The 18,326-nt window shown below is 34.8% G+C and overlaps 3 protein-coding genes across 5 annotated transcripts; 2 read left to right on the top strand and 1 right to left on the bottom strand.

The window, feature by feature from the left end:
- Positions 1-101: 101 nt before the first annotated feature.
- Positions 102-2,474, top strand: LOC136344338 (delta(3,5)-Delta(2,4)-dienoyl-CoA isomerase, mitochondrial). Of its 2 annotated transcripts, none has more exons than XM_066291699.1 (7): positions 102-207; positions 976-1,120; positions 1,293-1,381; positions 1,510-1,757; positions 1,853-2,016; positions 2,081-2,207; positions 2,278-2,474. In XM_066291699.1, the coding sequence occupies exons 2-7, from the start codon at positions 999-1,001 to the stop codon at positions 2,371-2,373; spliced, it is 846 nt and encodes a 281-aa protein (XP_066147796.1). In that variant the 5' UTR covers positions 102-207; positions 976-998; the 3' UTR covers positions 2,374-2,474. The 2 variants fall into 2 exon arrangements, with proteins under 2 accessions (XP_066147796.1, XP_066147795.1); XM_066291698.1 differs by lacking the exon at positions 102-207 and adding an exon at positions 229-534.
- Positions 2,054-5,003, bottom strand: LOC136344339 (dynein regulatory complex protein 8-like). 2 transcript variants are annotated; one of them, XM_066291702.1, is made up of 4 exons: positions 4,682-5,003; positions 3,346-4,625; positions 2,747-3,195; positions 2,054-2,243 (listed from the first exon to the last, which is right to left on the bottom strand). In XM_066291702.1, the coding sequence occupies exons 2-4, from the start codon at positions 3,371-3,373 to the stop codon at positions 2,226-2,228; spliced, it is 495 nt and encodes a 164-aa protein (XP_066147799.1). In that variant the 5' UTR covers positions 3,374-4,625; positions 4,682-5,003; the 3' UTR covers positions 2,054-2,225. The 2 variants fall into 2 exon arrangements, with proteins under 2 accessions (XP_066147799.1, XP_066147797.1); XM_066291700.1 differs by having other exon boundaries at positions 4,508-4,625; positions 4,682-5,001.
- A 3,371-nt stretch (positions 5,004-8,374) lies between these two features.
- On the top strand, positions 8,375-12,457 carry LOC136344385 (uncharacterized). The gene is made up of 3 exons (XM_066291803.1): positions 8,375-8,585; positions 11,669-11,860; positions 12,099-12,457. The coding sequence occupies exons 1-3, from the start codon at positions 8,508-8,510 to the stop codon at positions 12,399-12,401; spliced, it is 573 nt and encodes a 190-aa protein (XP_066147900.1). The 5' UTR covers positions 8,375-8,507; the 3' UTR covers positions 12,402-12,457.
- The last annotated feature ends 5,869 nt before the right edge of the window (positions 12,458-18,326 follow it).

Here is an 18,326-nt window from a genome sequence, read left to right as displayed (position 1 = left end):
TAAAGGCACAACTGTCAAAAGATCTTTCTTGAAATGTATGGTTGTCTTTTTTTAATACTATAATTGAAAAGAGATCATAGCAATTCTGTGTTAATATTGTAAACATTTAACTTCGAGTTTTGATTTTGGTTTATTATTTTTTATTGTTCTTCATTAAATTATTGATAAACTAAGTATAATTATTACCTGTTAACGACTGATTTATTGGTAAACAGAATATTTATAAAGCACTTTTAATATAAATTATGCATATGCTCTTTCATAAATAGTATATAATTTTTTTAAAGTCCCATTGCTGCTAGAGTAGTATCTCAGTATGACCTTTGTTCCTTTAGCTGTCTCATAGTTTTTCAAAAAGTAATACTTAACATAATGATTTTATAGTTTATTTGTAACGTGTTAGGTTCAAAGTTTACTCAATCCTTGGGTGTAAATGTATTAAAAATTACAGCAACTTAAAAACTATACATTTATAGTTCAATTTGAAAATGTTCTTAGGGAGTTCACAAGTCAGACAACTGTTCTTAAATAGTTGTAAGTATTCTTGTAGTAAATTTTTTATCTAACCAATATACCTAAGGTAAAGAAGCCTATTATGCTAAAAGATTATCCATTTTGTTTGATTATTTTAAATATTATTAAACTTTTTAGGTGTATACTGTTTCTTTACAGGCTAAGTTTATTTAATTAAGTTTTAGTACATGATAAGCTGTGAGAAATTCTTTAAATGTAAAATGCCAGGCAAGTTTGGAACTTAATTTGAAAATTATTGCATGCCTTATTGCTCTTAGAATTCTCCTAATAAGTAACAAAAAGCAAACAGTACAGTAATAGGTATCATATTAAAATATGTTGATATGTGGTATTTTTATTTTACATAACATTAATAATTGATATATAATGAGCAAATGCTGAGGAAACATTTGCTAGGCAAGCTAGTGGAAAATGGAACAATTTCTTTAATTACTTTTTTAGCAATTGTTAAACACTTGGCCACAATGTCCACATCATCCTTACCAACATTTCAACATCTAGCAGTCACTGCCCCGAAAGAGTATGTTTTCCATGTGGAACTAAATCGGCCAGAGAAATTGAATGCTATGAATGTAACACTGTTTAGGTGAGTTTTAGTGTGATGTATTCATGGTTAAAAACGTCATAAAGAGAGGATAAAATTTAAAAGAGAAGCAGTTACAAAAGCATTCAGGGTATAAAATTTTCACTTGTTAAATTATGTAGGTCACTCTGTATGTTTGATAAGACAAAAACAAAAATAATTGTATTATTTATAGTGAAATAAAACAGTGCTTTGATCTACTAAGCGACCATGAAGACTGTAGATCCATTGTACTTACCGGTGCAGGAAAATTATTTACTGCAGGTTTGTATTTTTTATTAATTTTTTTATATTTCTGTTGGAAAATAAAATATGTTTTTTTAGATTATAAAGTAATGCAGATTTGCAAATTAAATTAAGGAATTTATTTTTCATTTTGTTCCTTCTTACAGGACTTGATTTGCAGGCTTTTAGCCAAACTATAATACCTCAAGCGGCCCTTGTAGACGATCCTGCTCGAAAAGCAAAAATTTATTTGAGTTTTATAAAAAAGTTTCAAAACAGCATGTCTTCATTAGAGAAGTGCAAGAAACCCGTCATTGCTGCAATACATAATGGTTGTATTGGGGCAGGAGTTAATATAATTACTGCTGCTGATATTAGGTATTGCACCAAAGATGCTTATTTTCACATTAAAGAGGTAGGATAATCACTGTTTAATTATTGTGGTGGTTTGTAATAATATGTCACATTATGTGATGGTAATAGACTTTAGGTATTTGTAATTAATTTTAGATAGATGTAGGCTTGGCTCCTGATATTGGTGTTTTGCAAAGGCTTCCAAAAATTGTTGGCTCTGATAGTTTAGCCAGGGAGATTACTTACACTTGCAAGAAATTACCAGCTGAGGAGGCTTTATCTCTTGGGCTGGTGTCAAAAGTATTTGATAACAAAGAAGAGTAAGTTTTGGAAGGGTTTGATGATTGAATTATTAAATACAGATAGTAATAATTTTTATTTTAGAATGGTGGAACGTTCCTTAAGTTTAGCAGAAGAAATAGCGCAGAAGAGTCCAGTTGCAGTTCAAACTACTAAGGCCAGCTGGGTGTATTCCTTGGGTCGTACCACTCAAGAAGGACTGGATCATATAGTAAGTTATCCACTACAATCAATGGTTTTCATCCACCTATCAAAAAAGTTGAATAATTAATTTTTTTTAGGCTAATTTGAACCAAGTAATGCTTCAAAGTGAGGATTTGGTGAATTCAGTGACTGCTGTCATATCAAAAAGTCCTCCAAAATTCTCGAAATTATGAAGACTAAATTATTAGTTAAAAAAAGATTATATTATTAATAAATGTGTTTTGTAAACAGTACCCGTTATTTTATCTAATATAGAAATGTTTAGAAATCCAAATTTGTTGATTTTGTTTCCAAAGAATAAAAAGAATTTAGAAACCTTGACTAAATTTTCAATTAGGCAACAAAAAGGAGTGAAACGAATATAAAACAAACTTTTGCTATATAATATTTTTTACACTCCTGAAATATGCAGATATTCATTGTAAAAGCAATGAAAGTGTAGGTGTGTGTGCCTCCACACAGATTTGGGTGAAAGAGAGAATAGTGACGGATATAAGGTAAGATATTTGTAAAAGTAATTTTTCAGTGACTTGAAGATTGGCTTACCATTAACTGATTAATGTAGTACTCATAGGGAATTGTTTGAGTTTGAGGATCAATAGCAATTTCAAGCATTTCATCTAATTCGTCTTGGTTGAACGGTTCTCCATCCTGGGTCATTAATGTTGACATGTAGTCTTTAGTTAAATAACCATGCTGTTCAGGATCTAGTGTCTTGAAAGCCTCCAGCAGTACCTCAGGGTTGGCAGGCTCATATCGATGTTCTGTAATCAATTGAGAAACATAGGGTAAAAATTTTGATAAATGGACGCTTCCAGGCGACGCAGGGTCTTCCATCCCTACAGTAATTTCTTGAACTTCGGCTTCAGTAGGACAACAGCCTAAACCTCTGATTATAGTTCCGATTTCTCTGATGTCTATGGATTTGTTCCCTGCATGATCGAACACTTCAAAGGCGTCTGCGATTTTTCGTTCTAGGTCATTGTTAATTGGTACTAAAAAAAAACAGGTTTATTATACTAAAAAAACTAATTTTTGCATGATTAATTGGTTTGAAACAATTCCAGACATATGTTAATGGGAACTTTTTTCTTATTTTGTTTCGAGGAATATTTTGTCAAATTAGTATATATATAATATCGAACCTATAATTTCGTCCTGGGCATCGTCCATTTTTACATAAATTTAAGTAAATACACAGTAATTTTTCGGAAAAAAAATTCAGTTATATTGGTGTTACATGGTATGTTGACTGATTGATTAAACACTCCCATAGAAACATCGCTACCTATATACTAAGCTTATAAGGCAAAATATTGATTGAAAATCTTTAGAGTAACGGATTTTAATCAACAAAGTATTTTAGTAACTTAAAAAATATTGAAAGATTACATTCGCCTTATATCAAGATGTCATTAATATCGATTTGTTTTTTATGCATTTTAAAGAATCAAAGTCGGTATTTTTACTTGAAAAGTGTTATTTTCCTTTTCACTTCGAATTTTAAGTTGACAATATCTATGTCAGTTTTGAAAAAAGGACGTAAAGCTTAATAAAAATGCAACTCATTTTAGGCTATTACTAAAATCGGACTTATCAAATAACATTTAATCATCATAAGTATATAATCTAAAGATAAAAATCATATTAATATATTAAAAACACATTTCACATTCGGCGCATCCAACACATGAAAGTCGTTCATTTGGAAAGATATCTGGTAACTGTTTCCTTTTGAAATATTCAATCTCTCTGATATCAGCTCCAAATATTTCCTTTTACTCTTTGTACCATATTTTACTCGAAATAACAGTCTTACGGCTCGAGGAACAGAATTGCTAATGCACGATATGTCAATTGAAAAATGCCTGGCTTCCAGTTCAAATAACACTTTAACTAGCAATAGAATGTCTGGAAACTTGGGTGAAAAGATAACGATTTCTTTGTAGCTGTTGGTGCTGTTCAAAACTACATCGACTGCCTGGTTTTGAAAGAATTTGTGATGCAAGTGCTTACAGTGATTTATTAATTGAGTTCCAACGCCTTGAAACGTGCATAAAGGACATTGGATTTTCTTGACAATGCATAATTTCTCATGTCCCTCCACATCTTCGAGCCGCAGCAACTCTCTGCAACCCTCTAGCCTATTCACGCAAGGGAATAAATAGGTGTAGCTCGCGTAACCCAAGATGACTACAAGCATATTATAGACGTCTTCCCATCGATCATCTTCAATCAGACAAAAGGGTTTGGAATTCTTTAAGTATTTCTTTTTAGAAGAGATACAGCGACCGCATTTTTGCTCACCATTTGACTGAATGTAAATGGGCAATACTGTCATATAGCTTGAGCAATTCTGACAAATTAGGTTGTCTAGGACTAATGCTGGGACCGTCTCACCTTTTGGCCTGCTACAGTTCATAGTCTTAAAAATTACCGAGGAATTAATTAAGACTCAAGTGCTTATTAATGTAAACTTACCATTTTTTGTTGCTACCACCACATATCACTCTTCAATGCTTCATAGCAATGCGATAAATAATATGGAACAACATGGTGAAGAACAACAATTAACTGATGCTTTTCGGCGAGGATATCGTATGGTTAATTTAAAGATGGTGATAAGTTGGATGCAACAATGAAAGGTCAAATGGTGAAGCCTGAGAACCTCAAAACGATGAACTAATGTACGATTTATCGTTGTACTGATGAGGGTTCGCTGTTTATTTGCATGTGATAAATCATGAGTTATGCCGTAATGTATTCTTTGAGCTCTGGATATGCACAGGAAGTATGGTTCATTGAAGTAATGGTTTCATTCTATTCTTATTATTGATGGAGCAGTGCAGTGCTACAGCTAAAGCAAAACAAGATAAATACAGTAATTACACAGAGTTCACGTGCTGTATTTTCGCACCCTTTGACCTCAAAGATAGGCACTACTTAGAGCAAAAACAAAAACTTTAATTTGAAAGGGGTCTTTGGGACAAAACGATAATCACCATAACGTCAAGAAGTCTCATAACGTCAATTATGGCGTATTTGGCGTCTACTGTTTGCATTCGTGCGAAATTCAAATCTTTCAAGTGTAATACTGAAATGCGCTTTTCCCAAGAAGGTTAAATCAGATAAGGGCACATTGAATGTCATGCAGTTTTGTGAGAATACAGAACTGGCACTGTTCTAATTTTAGCACGCGAAAGGAAAGTCACACTTAGGGTTCATATAATAAATCAAAAATGCCTTAACTTTGAAAAATTCCTCACAGACTGATTAAATTTTTTCGATTCAAACCTAAAACGCCGGATATACTGCATCTTCTTTCAAAAATCCTTGGTTGTTGAAAGTAGAAGTGGTACTCATACGTACTCACTACGGCGAGCTACCTTAATGGTGCCCTAGTGACGTCATTTTGTCGTCAGAAATGTCTTATGCGCCGACGCCAATAAGATATTACAGCTCAAAGTGACGGCATTTTTTTCCAATTTCACTACCACGGATTAGAGCTTAATTCGCCAAAAGGGAGGACGGGTAAAACTGTAAAGAACTACTACATCTAAACTTTCCAGATTTTCAAAAGGTGCGTGCGATGTAGCTTGACTTTGATAATTTTATTGGAGAGTAGTTAATTTACTGGCACGTTGTATAATATAGGAAAAATACAAAAAAAAAGAAAATTAAGAAGATGCGATAGCGAAACTTTTACCGAGTAAATTGACGAATCTCGTTAAAACGCCAGCAAAGATGGTATAATAAATCTAAGAGAGCAAATTTCCCCAAAGAAGCGTAATCTCTCAGTTGAGAAGGCCTCGCGATTAATTCTCTTAAGCGCGCTTTATTGAGCAGCGATCATATGAACAGTGATAAATTAATTACCTGATTGGCACGTAAATCTCATTTAATCAATGACTACATATGTCAAAATCTCATTTAGATAAACCAATTTATCCATGGTTTCGTTGTTTGAAACAGCATGTTTTATCGCCGCATCTTTCAAAGCAAGTGGAACTGGGCAAGTTTGGGAGGACAGCTTTACAGTCATATCGTATAGTCGAAAAGGCACGCTCCATGGGATTGTTCAGCTTCCGTTAAATCGGCGAACGAACGTTGCTTTACTATTTTTCGCAACGTGCAAAATCAATGTTTGCCAGAGAGGAAAGAGGGCCGGTATATTGGGCCAAGATTTTTCCCATCAGGTTATTATTTTAATGAACCGTCATTTAAAGATTTATCAAATTATTTTCGTCCAAGTCTTACAGAAAAATTTGCTTATCCTAGTGCTTGCATAGATTCCGGATATTAAGGAAAAGGGAAAGAGAGGGGGGGGGGGAGGGTCCGGGTGAAAATTTATTGCCCTTAAAGATAAATAAAAAATTCACCTTTTAATGCGAAGCTTAAACATTATTTAGGAGTGATGATGGGCGTGAGACTTCCAAACTCGCCTTGATTACGTCTGGCGTACAGGGATGAAACATTGTGAACCTACAAACGGTAATTTTCCCAATATCTAGTTTATTAATGTTCTCCATCGATTCCAATAGAGGTGCAAAAATCCGTGTTTGTTTTGTACCTTTTGCATCCATCCATGCACTGTACGATCCATTAGAAGTAAAAAGAGCGAATGCACTCTGCACACTGAAATAGAACGAAATGAAAATTGATTGATCGATGTATTGTTTATGGATGGCCGCGTTTTTTCAAAGAAAGGCGGGACGAGATCCAATTTCGTCCTGTTTATTTTCTACCATTCCTTGTTGGTTGTTTTAATTGAATCTGGCGGTGAACTGGGTCAAGAAAACACATCTAATTAAATTCGACATTTATTGGCCGATTGCGTTCTTGTTCTCTTGTTTCGCTAAACAGATTCGGTTAAGCCATATCGTGGCGCAATCGCTGATTAATTTGCTCGTGGCATTTCTCTCCCCTGGGAAAAGGGGGATTTTCTTGCTTTTATTTAGTCACGGCATTCCTGCCGGTGATTGGGTTTCGAAGAATCGAGTTTTGCTACCAAATGAACAGGATACGCCTGCACCTAATTGGATCTGCTGTTCTCGAGAATCAGCTGTTCTCGATATTTCCTCTCAATACCTCTATTCGAACTGATTCATAAAATATTCTGAACAGAGACAACTCATCAAAAGACAATACCTTACAATTAAAACGAATTTGACCTAAATTGTTGTCAATAAAATCAAGAATCAATTCTAAAGCAATAAGGACCGCCACGGCGCGTTCGCAGTTCAATTAATGATTTTGGGATAAAACCAATAAATTAGTTATTTACATATTCTGTATACATCGTGTATCCCAGAAATAATGGTTTAAAGAATATGTCGCACCGAAAAACCGCCTACGAATAAATGATGAAAAAAAATTTACTTATCACAGAAATTGTGAAGGGGAGGGTGGAGTTAAATCTCCAATTAAATGGAAAAATCTTAAAAATTATTGAGTAGATAGTCTTATATTTGGAAGCAAGGCCTATTTCGAAGTAAACCAGATTATCCCTTCGTAACCTCTTGCTAACTTGGAAACAAAGGCATGCTGAGTTGGTTCGTTGTTGGCCTTCCATGGAAATCATGCTCCTTTTAATGTGATAGCAGCACCTCAATAATTTGGCCTTTAGGGCCAATAGACAAGGTCCTGGAAGCTTCACTAAAATGATAATATTCATGGGAACGTTGAAATACATGTAAATGATATATCGGGCAAAACCTGTTGATATAAAAACCTTATTAAAGTATTCTCACCCGAAGCATTTGGATTGATCATGAAAGGTCTATTTTTTTTGGACAGAAGATCGCCACTTATTACATAACTTTGTCGCAGAGGTGCGCATGTAAAAAGTAAGTGATTATGGTGACATCATTTCCTCCAGTTGAGCCTCCATTGATTAGTGCCTCATTTGCGAAAGAATGGTTGTCCAGAGCTGTAAAAATAATGCCGCCTTTCCTAAGCCAAGGGTGGCAACTTTTTAATTAAATCTCTACACTTGAAGTTATGGTTAAGGTTAAAACCTTGAAGTATGACAACATCGCACGTAAAAAGCTCATAAAATTCTCCACCTTCTCCAATCAACATTTTTCTCAATGAAAACATGCGGAGGAGTTTATTTACAACTTTCATAACGTTTTAATTCCCTGGCTGCTTTATGAACGTCTGCTGGAGTGACCAATCAGTGCCCGATTCTGGCTGCGATTAGCTGCCAGTAAAGGTAGATTTTTGTAAACTTGTGAAAGAGGAATTTTTCGAGAAAAACGGATTCGCGTCGATTTGTTCGTTGGTGCGAGTTTTAGACATTTTAACTATGATTGTGTTGGACGAAGCTAAAGAAAATTTTATAGTGCACATGCCAGATACCGAGGAAATTGATGCCACTTTAAGAGTACGTGCGGAATTTTATGGAAAATACCTGAAATTCCTTCCAGGGGCGTAGCATAAAGATAATTTTAAGTAGAGGCAAATGAAAAAATTAAATTCTTTCAAAAATGGGTTGTTGGCAAATCTGCTTAAAACCTCGTCTATTATTTCGTATTATTGGTTTCCGGAGCATACTTAACGTTTAGAAGAGATTGGAAGGAGGAGGGGGAAGGGGGGGGGGGGGGTAAACTTTTCGAACGTCCCCATTGGGCCTGTGATGTTTTCACGATAAGTCAACTTAAATGACAGCGATAGAAAATTGTTATTTTTCAGTGCAGACCACCGTTTGGCGCCGGACGGCTTCGAATAATTACAGGGCCGAGATCCTTAACCCAGCTGGTCCCTTCCCTTGAGTAAACCCAGTCGGGATTATAGAACTAAGTAATTATTTACACTTGATTGCAAGGGAGTAATGAAAACTTATTACGTAGTTTGTTAGCCTTAAGATTAGCGCGCCTTCAGGGTTTGAAAGTGTGTGTGATCATATAAAGATGAGGGAAAAAAGGCGACAGCTTATTCCAAGAGTTAGCGTTAACACCTTGATTTCCATCTAAGTATTTCGTTTCACTTTAAGTGTCACCTGAATTATCGCAACTCTGAGGTTTTAACTCTGTTCGCAGATATAATACATTCTTCCCTTCTTGGGACGGTCAGCTAGCAAAGAAAAGTGAATTTCATATATATACAGGGTGCTGCAACACTGTATCATAGCTTCTATACCAATAAAGTTAACAATTTTTTTTCGCAGCACTACGCAGCACATAAAAGCGTATTTCTGGAAATTATTTTCTAACGTACAGGGTGAGCTCGAAAAATGTGACAATATACAACTTGGTTATTTTAAATGGTATACCCTAATTTTTTTTAATTTTCGGATTTCTCGTTAAATTTCAAGGTCAGTTTATGTAAGGTGATCTACCTTTAAAATTAAGATTTTTGAATTTTGAACACCATACCGTCGAGAATATTGGAGCCTTCCATTTGAAATAAGCAAGTTATTGAGGTTTAAAGCGATGCAACTTTGGAGGCTTATTTCGATGGTTGTGGAGGACTTTCTTAAAAATTAAAACACGTCAAAAGGTAGTTTATTAGGTCTTCTTTGAGCTTTAAGAGACTAATTCTGTAAGTCACAGCGGTTAGCGCATAATACTGATTCCTGAGGAATATTGCTATTGTCAAATTTTTCCGAATAACTTAGAAGTAGTAAACTTATAAGAAGATGAGATGCCTTACATCAATTGACCTTTAAATTTAACGAGATATTCGAAAAAAAAAACAAAAAAATTGAGAGGTTCCATTTAAAATAACGAATTTGTATATCGTCGTACTTTTTGACGTCACATTATAAAATAATTTATAGAAATACGTCTTTATGTACTGTGTAATCCTGCAGAAGAAAAAATGTGTGAATTTCATTGGCGTAGAAGATAAAGAAATCTGATGCACTATTACACGACCCTGTACAGTTGTTGTTGTTCCCCATAACACGACAAATGGCCTCAAAAATGCTTTTTAATTAACGTCCTGCACGTATACACATACATTTTAATTTGAGCTTGAATGGGAAGTTTTATCTATGCCAAAGCATGAATTTGCCCTATCTATTTTTTTTTTTTTGGTATTTTAGTGTTGTTAGTCTAGTAAATTTTTCTCTCTCACTATGCAATACCCATTTATTTCTCTAGTTGGAAAAGTGGACCATTTGAAACAGCAAATATACGAACAAATACAATAATTAACCGGCTGCTCAAAAATTCGCGCAACATTGTAAAGAAAGCTTTATGCATGTTTGGATATGTAACTGGTTAAAATCAACATAACTGGTTGGATTTTCATTGCCATAAAGGGTGTGTCATTAAAATACGATAGAGCGAGTTTCGCATTATTTGATGTTTCAGCTTGAGTTGAAACGACGCAGTTATCCGTTTCTCGCTATTGTTGTCCGTCAAGAGAATATTTGGACAAGAAGCATAAATAAACCTTAGAATATGATGAAATTAATAAATATGTAAATAAATAAACTTAAGACATTTTATATACTTATTTGCTTGCAAAGAGAGCAGTCTCAATAATTCTCTTTGAGCTTTTCATAAAAGCGATTGAAAATTGCGGAAACTTCCCTAGAAAAGATTTTTTAAATCGTTACTAGAATTCCTAAAAATGGTTCTCCATGGCAAGTCAGCAAAGGTGTTGTTCTCATGGACAAAATCACTTTAGGTGAAATACTAGGGGAAAAATATTATCCAGCAATGTTGCGGAACTCCTATTGAATTTGGAAAATAATTTTTTTGAACTAAAAATTCCAATGATAATTATAGTCCGAAATCGATATTGTTGAAAACAAGTACCGGAAATGGCGTTATAATATTGTCCACAGAAAGCGGTTCCATAGAACATAGATTTCTAGGCAAGCCCAAGAGAAAATTTGTCTTAAATATGACACCCTGGTACTGAAAAATAACTGGTTGCTAGTTTTTGTAAATTACAAGATATCCAGAAATAACTCGTAAAACATGTGTCCATATCAAAATCCCTGCTATTTCCAATACGCTCAACAATCCATATCGAACCTTAACCGAATCCCCTGGATTAAAAAGTCTCTGAAAATAAACAGAGAATAAAAAACTTTTATCGTTTTTTGATATCCATTGCCGGATTGATTTAGTAATAATTAATTACTCTCAGCCTTTAACTGAAGCTAAAATGTATTTTAATTGAAAAGACGTAATTAGAACATCATGTACATATTCGACCAAGGAATAAAGCAACTATTTCATTATTTAATGAATTGATTACCACGTAGCACTACTTGATAACTAATATGGAACAAAGCAGCTAATTTATTGATCTACTCAGATACTTTCCTGATATACTGCAAAGCGAACTCTTTATAAATACTTCATAACCTAACAGTAGTCAGGCAGGTAAATTATGAGGCAATAACTCAATCAAAGGTACCAAATTTTGTTTATAATAACGTAATTAAAATTTTATTGTTCGCGCAACGCAATTTGGATTTCCCCGTTTCATTCTCAATTCTTTTTCTAGGAGGAAGAAAGACGGCGGACAGGTCGCTACTTGGCAGTATCAGTGGTCCTCTTCCTCATGGGCCTAGGTCTGTACCATATAGTGTCCCATACAGCCTCCCAAGCTTCTGCCTTAACAAGCGCTGCTTCAATTATGTTCTTCTATCTCTTATGGTTATGGTATGCGTCAAGAAGGAGGAAGCTGAAACAAAAAGTAAGGCAAAAAGAGCAATTTTTCACACGATATTTATTCAAAGCCTCTCGAAACGTGCAAATGGATTTCTCTTGTATGAAAATAAAATCGACGCAGCCTCTAAAAGTTTAAGAGTTTTCGGAAAGTTTAGAGCCAAGTCTCCATGACAGCGATTAACTAGTGTAAAACTTTTATTGGTTTGTTTATACTAGCAAATAGCCAAGAACTTAATTAACTCTTGTTTAACTCCTTATTTCAGAAGCAAGATCTGAAGGTGGAGAAACAGGTGACGTCAGTTTTGGAGAAATTGACTAATATCAGAGATCTACAATCCACCATTGTCAATCGTGGGGCTCATGACAACGAGGTGTTTTCCAAATCCGAAGAAAGTGCTGAGATAAATTATGAAAAAAATAAGGAAAGGGAAGAGTCAAAGGAAGTGAAGATTTTGAAAAAGCAAGTGAGCGTGGATACTGGGTATACGAATTATGGGAGAGAGTCCAGTGAGTTTGAGGGCTTTGAGGAGGGGGACGTGTTCATTAGGACGTATTCTATCGGATAAAAATATATATTTTTTGTATAAAATTACATTATTTTTGTGCTACAGCAGGAAAGAGAGAGGGCAAGACAGATTGCTCTGGAATAAACAATTAAATATGTACGTGTCTGAATAAAATCCGGCAAGGCATTGAAGGTTAAAAAATAACCTTTTGCCGACAGTTTTCTTCTAGCTAAGAGTTCCTTCATTATAATTACTTACTAAAACTCCCTTTTTAATGAACTTGAACTCAAAAACAGATCAAGACTAAAGATCCCTATAAGAACTGAAAAGAATTCAACGGAGATAGGGAGAACAGCGTTTCATTAAAAAAAAAGTAACATTTTGGACGATTTAGTGACGGAATTATTTAAATTGAATTTTTATTAGTTATTTTACGTAATTTCTATCAGTTAAGGTCAGTTCGATGCAGGACCGGTCTTAGAAAGTCTGGTGCCCTGGGCGAAATTTTTAATCACCGTACCCCAACCCCCAAGAAAAAGTCCCCCGTATTGGACCGCCCACCACTCCTCCTCAACCTTGTTGCGCCATAAGGCCGGCACTGGTTCGAAGTGATCAAGGACGAGTAAACAAGTACACTTCAGATGGGGTTTATGTGGATTTCAGTTTGGTTCAGGTCAGGAAAATTCAATTACAAAAAAAAGAATGCTTAAATTGTTTCATATATAATTGCTACATTTTACGCGAAATTGCCCGATGTGTGGTTGCTGGAAACTGAGTTATTTTCTAGAGGATGTAGGATTTCAAAATTCAGATATTCAAGTTTATAAATACAGGCACTAGGAAGTATTTCAGAATAATATAGAACAGAGATTTCCAAGGATATGCAGGATTCAGTTAATTGCGTTTTGCTTTGCTTGTTAACAGCGAGATGCGTCGTTTCGCATTTCTCTTCTCGGAAAGATTGATTGTGATTAGTTCTGGAAAGGGTTATTATCAGTAAAAGTGTCACAAATAAAGAGGTTTTTGCTAAAAAAAAGTGTGAGGAAAAGCAAGATTTGATGAGTCGACATGCAAAAAATTATAGGTTTTCTACATGAAATTTGAAAACTATTAGATATGCAAACGCGTGCATTTAAACATTATGATTATCGAGCTGTTGGAAACCCAAAACTCGCATCGTGGAAACTTCCATGCTCCTCAAACTGCAGCTCACGGTATCTTATTATAACCCACTAATTGCTAGCTAACCAAAATCAATTTTATTTCATGCTTTTTCTGGGAACAATTTACCTCCAGATCTTCTCAATTTATAGCCCGATCTCAATCCATTCAAAACAAACGAAAATTCGAATATCTCTTTTAATAACGGTGCTGCAATGCTCTAAATATTTATTTTTACACTAGTACCTTAACCTTGCCGGAAAGCCCGAAAAATAAACATTTTTTCGTGATTGGCAATTTTCATCTCATAATTCTTGTCTCTAAACGTTAATGGAATTTAAATTAGTTGAGATGTGTTGAAGATTTAATATTTAACATGTGCTAAAATGGATAAGCGAAATCTGAGGAATTTTCCCAAGCAATAATCGTCGGTTCTACTGAGAGTGGTTTTAGATTTATACATTTTTGCGTTTGCTGGGCGTTTAGATCAGCGATCACATGTAAACACAGCTACACCTGATTTAGTAAGTGCATCTAAAAATAACATTCATATGCTTCACAAACGGGGTAATTAAAGTCTCTTTTAAACATTCGTATACAGGCCAATTCGTTAAAGGAATTCTCCCGTCACAATCCGCAAGGAAGCAATTGCAGGTGAACATGGTGAATTATTCAGAAAATTCTGGGAGTGCTTAAACTTAGGAATTTGTCCACTGTGTGACATTTACCAAAGGATTTATTTTTTATGCACAGGGAAATGATGGGGATAATATTACCCAAAGGGCTCAAACCTCTATGTAGGCTGTACTGCGGCCATTTCCCGTAACGAGGGCCCTAAATTTAATAGAGCCTCTCGGCCTAAATTTCTGAGGGATCCACCTAGGAAACTGCATTTGAATATACGATTGTTATTATAATCCCGAAGTACGTAGTCCTGAATGGCACAAATAGAGGCCAAATGTCAAATATTTGCGGTGCGAATATTGATGGTTGATTAGGTAGGTTGTGATTGAATTTTAACTCAGTCTGCCTAAAGATGACTTAGGTTTCCTTCGAATAACTTTCCTTGTTAAATTTTCATTTCTGCCGAAAGTGCCTTAATTATCTAAATTTCTAATACGATTAATGTCCACTGAATTTCTTGGAGTAAATGACGTCGGTGTTGCGGAATTCTGATTAGATTTAGGGTTTCCTTGGGTGTAAATTGGCAAGAACGTAACTGGGAAGAATATACAAATGTGTTGATAAGAGATGTGTTTGTTTCAGGTATTTCGAAACGAAGCAGGAATTTGCAATCCGAGATAAACTGTGGTCTGTTAGGTGTTTACGAATAAGTTCAAAGCGAGCAGAGACAGAACATTGTCAGGTCTCGATTCTGAATTCTTGAAACGGTTCGTGGGGTTCTATTTGGAACAGTTCACTTTTAAGCAGCCAGCGAGTTCTGTAGGTATAGCGATAAATGAACGGATTCACCACCAAGTGCATCAGTATACCTACAGTCAGTCACAAAAGTCTACACGCACCCTGTAAATTGTACACAATTAATAAAGTAATTAATGTACTTTCTTTTGTTAATTGTGTAACAATACATAAATATCACAAAAATTATAATTTATTTACAGTTTTAATTAAAAAATAGAAATTAAGCGTTTCTAGTCCACATACACTCTTAGAGGCAATTTATCTATTAGTTTGTACTTAATATTTGTCTATAATTAATATTTAGTTGGTCCTCCATTTGAGTCAAGCACTGCTCGAAGACCTCTTGGCATTGATGGAACTAAATTTTCTGTGACGTCAGAGGGTATTTCTGCCCATGAAGTTTGACAAGCGCTTTTTAATGTTTCTTTGTTAGTTATTTTTAATCCTCTAATCTTTCTTTTTATTTCGTCTCTTAGGTGTTCTATAGGGTTCAAATCAGGCGACTGAGGAGGTGTGTGCAATTGTTTAGGTACATTATATAAGATCCATTCACGAACAACCCGAGCTGTATGCTTGCGATCGTTGGCTTATTGGAATATCCGACGATTGCCAAGCTCCAGTTAATTAAGTGATGGAATCAAATTGTCTCGTAATATTTTTAAATATTATAAAGGGCTCATGGTACTATCGACAGAAACCAATTTTCCAACCCCAGCCGCTGACATTGAACCCCAAACCATGACATTACTTCCTCCATGCTTAACAGTTGACACTAAATTTTGAGGTTTGATCTCTTCATTCACCTTTCTCCATACTTTACCCTTTCCAACACATCCAAAAATACTAAATTTATTTTCATCGGTAAATAGTACAGTTTTCCAAAACTCGAAGCCTCTGTTTAAGTGATGCTTCTGCATTGCTCCATGATGATTATTAGCAAAATCTAGCCTTTTCTGCCTGTTTCCTGCAGATGTTAGTTGTTTTCTTCTTAATGTTCTTCCATGGTAGTTATATTTGATCGCAATATACTTCTTACTGTTTCAGAACTAACGGTCTTTTCCGTATCATTTTTAATCTCTATAAAGAGTTTTGGAGCATTTGCTTCGGATCTTGAAGGAGCTTTTTTTAAATGTTGATCGCACATCTCTTTCATTTAATTTTCTGGGACCAGATCTTGCTCTATTGCTTTGTTCCCTCGATTACTATAGTTTTTAACGATTGTTTGAATTGCCCTTCGAAGTAAATTTACGGTGGTTGGTATCTCATTGTAAGACTTCTTCTGATTTCTAAGTTTAATCATTAAACTTCGAATCGGTGTTGGTGTTTCTATTCTTTCCATAATTTTGTGCATAAAATTTTATTAAACAAGTGGAACACTGGAAAGTGTTGATTTCGTACTACTTTAAAATATAATTTTACTTTCGGAACAAATGGTAAAAACACCGCAAAAAAATGTTAACAAAATTGTTTTGAAGTGGATGTAGACTTTTGTGGGCTAGAAATTCTTGATTTCTGTTTTTTTATTTAAACTGGAATGCAAATAAATAATAACTTTTGTTATATATATACATATGCGTTGTTACTAGAGTGGCATTATTACATAATTAACAAAAACAAAATTCATTAATTACTTTGTTAGTTATACAGGGTGAGTCGGGAGGATCGTGCCAAACTTCAGGAGCGTGTTGTACATGAAAAATAAATGTAAAAAAACTCAAATGTTGTTATCCGATTTTCGTTTGTTTACAAGTTATAGCGTAAATAAAATTTTTTAAATAGGATTCTATTTACCATAAACGTACCTTTCCTGGACATTGGATTGGGCGTGGTGGCCCTATTAGTTGGCCTCCGAGGTCTCCAGACCTCACACCACTAGACTATTGTTTGTGGGGTTGGTTTAAAACTGAAGTGTACAGAGTAAAAGTGGACACTCAAGATGCACTAATTCAACGCATTAGAAATGCTGCAGCTGCCATTAAAGAAAGACATGAAACAATCAGAAGCTCAACGAATGCTCTTCATAGACGAAGCCGAAAATGTTTAGAAGTTAATGGCAATATTTTTGAACATTTACTATGATATCCAAACGTTAATTTATGGAATTTCTTATGAAATTTATAAATTTTTTAAATTTTATGTTTTAATTTTATTTACGCTATAACTTGTATACAAACGAAAATCGGATAACAACATTTGAGTTTTTTTACATTTACATTTTTCATGTACAACGCGCTCCTGAAATTTGGCATGATCCTCCCGACTCACCCTGTATACAATTTGCAGGGTGTCTGTAGACTTTTGTGCCTGACTGTATACGCGCTGTTGACGTAGAACACTCAAAGCTCTACAGGTATTCAATTAAATAAAGCCCAGTTATAGAAAATCAAATGACGAGACGATCGATATCTCAATTTTCCGTAAGATTTTTTACTTGAACGATTGATTGGCTGGAGCATCTACTCCGCACGTGGAGCGTCTATTGCACCAAACAAGTATTTGCTCCAGTTAATTCATGGCAGATTAAATTTGCGTCTTACATTTAAGGAAGACCCTGTACATTTAATGTCGCCGTTGCTGACAAATCCCGTAAGTAAATCCGTGCCTGACTTCTTGACTTGCAATTTAATTCGGATATTCTCACGAATTAATTTTCACTTTAAATCTTATTTGAAAAGCTTTTTGGATTTCTTTTATAGTAGAATGTCGCCGAATTGTTCGTCCTTGCTGTAATTGCGTGTCTGGCACAGCGCTAGAACGACGAATTTTCCAATGATTTTCGGAAATTTCAATCAAACGGTTTCCAGTATAGTTGGTTTCTTCCTATTGTTCGTAATGAAAATGTTGCTCGAGTTCGAGTGTTTCTCTCGTGGAAAAGGGCCTATAAAATTATTTAAAAGGTATTTGAAATGATGCACGGGTTTGATTCAAATTTCAAGCAAACTCCATTCGTCAAAGTAAGTTACAATGAACTCGAAGCGTTGCGGAATACATGAATAAATAAATATCGAGGGACTTTTATATGTGAAATAGAATATTTTGCCAGTTAGTTCGTATCTGGAATAGCGAATGCATGATATGCTCCGGGCAGTCCGATAGCAATTTAACATTTTTAGAGGTATTTTTAGAGACAGGGGGGAATTTAGAACCTGATTATTTCCTACGGGATATCAAGTTTCGCACTTAAAAAATGTTCCCCTCTTTTATCGTTTTTTCCCTGAAATGGACCTATTGAAATTTGCATAATTCTCCTTTTATATTCTATATGCTCTACATTAAATCCTGAATCCATGTTAAGCAGTTTAAATGAAACTACTCAACATGAATTCAGCATATCGGATATAATGTAAAAAGAGATTTGATAAACTAAACAAATGGAGTATAAAGAGCGACTGAAATTTTCTC

Source organism: Euwallacea fornicatus, chromosome 17 (genome assembly GCF_040115645.1).
Source record: "Euwallacea fornicatus isolate EFF26 chromosome 17, ASM4011564v1, whole genome shotgun sequence".
Lineage (NCBI taxonomy): Eukaryota > Metazoa > Arthropoda > Insecta > Coleoptera > Curculionidae > Euwallacea > Euwallacea fornicatus.
This window is presented reverse-complemented; position numbering and strand designations above follow the sequence as displayed.

Excerpts from the sequence above, each read along its gene's own strand:
- LOC136344339 (XM_066291700.1), bottom strand. Across the intron at positions 3,196-4,507 it reads CATTTACATTCAGTCAAATG|TACCAATTAACAATGACCTA; the intron begins GTGAGCAAAAAT and ends GTTTTTTTTTAG.
- LOC136344338 (XM_066291698.1), top strand. The coding sequence starts at position 489 with ATGTTCTTAGGGAGTTCACAAGTCAGACAACTGTTCTTAAATAGTT. Across the intron at positions 1,121-1,292 it reads ATGAATGTAACACTGTTTAG|TGAAATAAAACAGTGCTTTG; the intron begins GTGAGTTTTAGT and ends TATTATTTATAG. Across the intron at positions 2,208-2,277 it reads AAGAAGGACTGGATCATATA|GCTAATTTGAACCAAGTAAT; the intron begins GTAAGTTATCCA and ends AATTTTTTTTAG.
- LOC136344385 (XM_066291803.1), top strand. The coding sequence starts at position 8,508 with ATGATTGTGTTGGACGAAGCTAAAGAAAATTTTATAGTGCACATGCCA. Across the intron at positions 8,586-11,668 it reads AAATTGATGCCACTTTAAGA|GAGGAAGAAAGACGGCGGAC; the intron begins GTACGTGCGGAA and ends TTCTTTTTCTAG. Across the intron at positions 11,861-12,098 it reads GGAGGAAGCTGAAACAAAAA|AAGCAAGATCTGAAGGTGGA; the intron begins GTAAGGCAAAAA and ends TCCTTATTTCAG.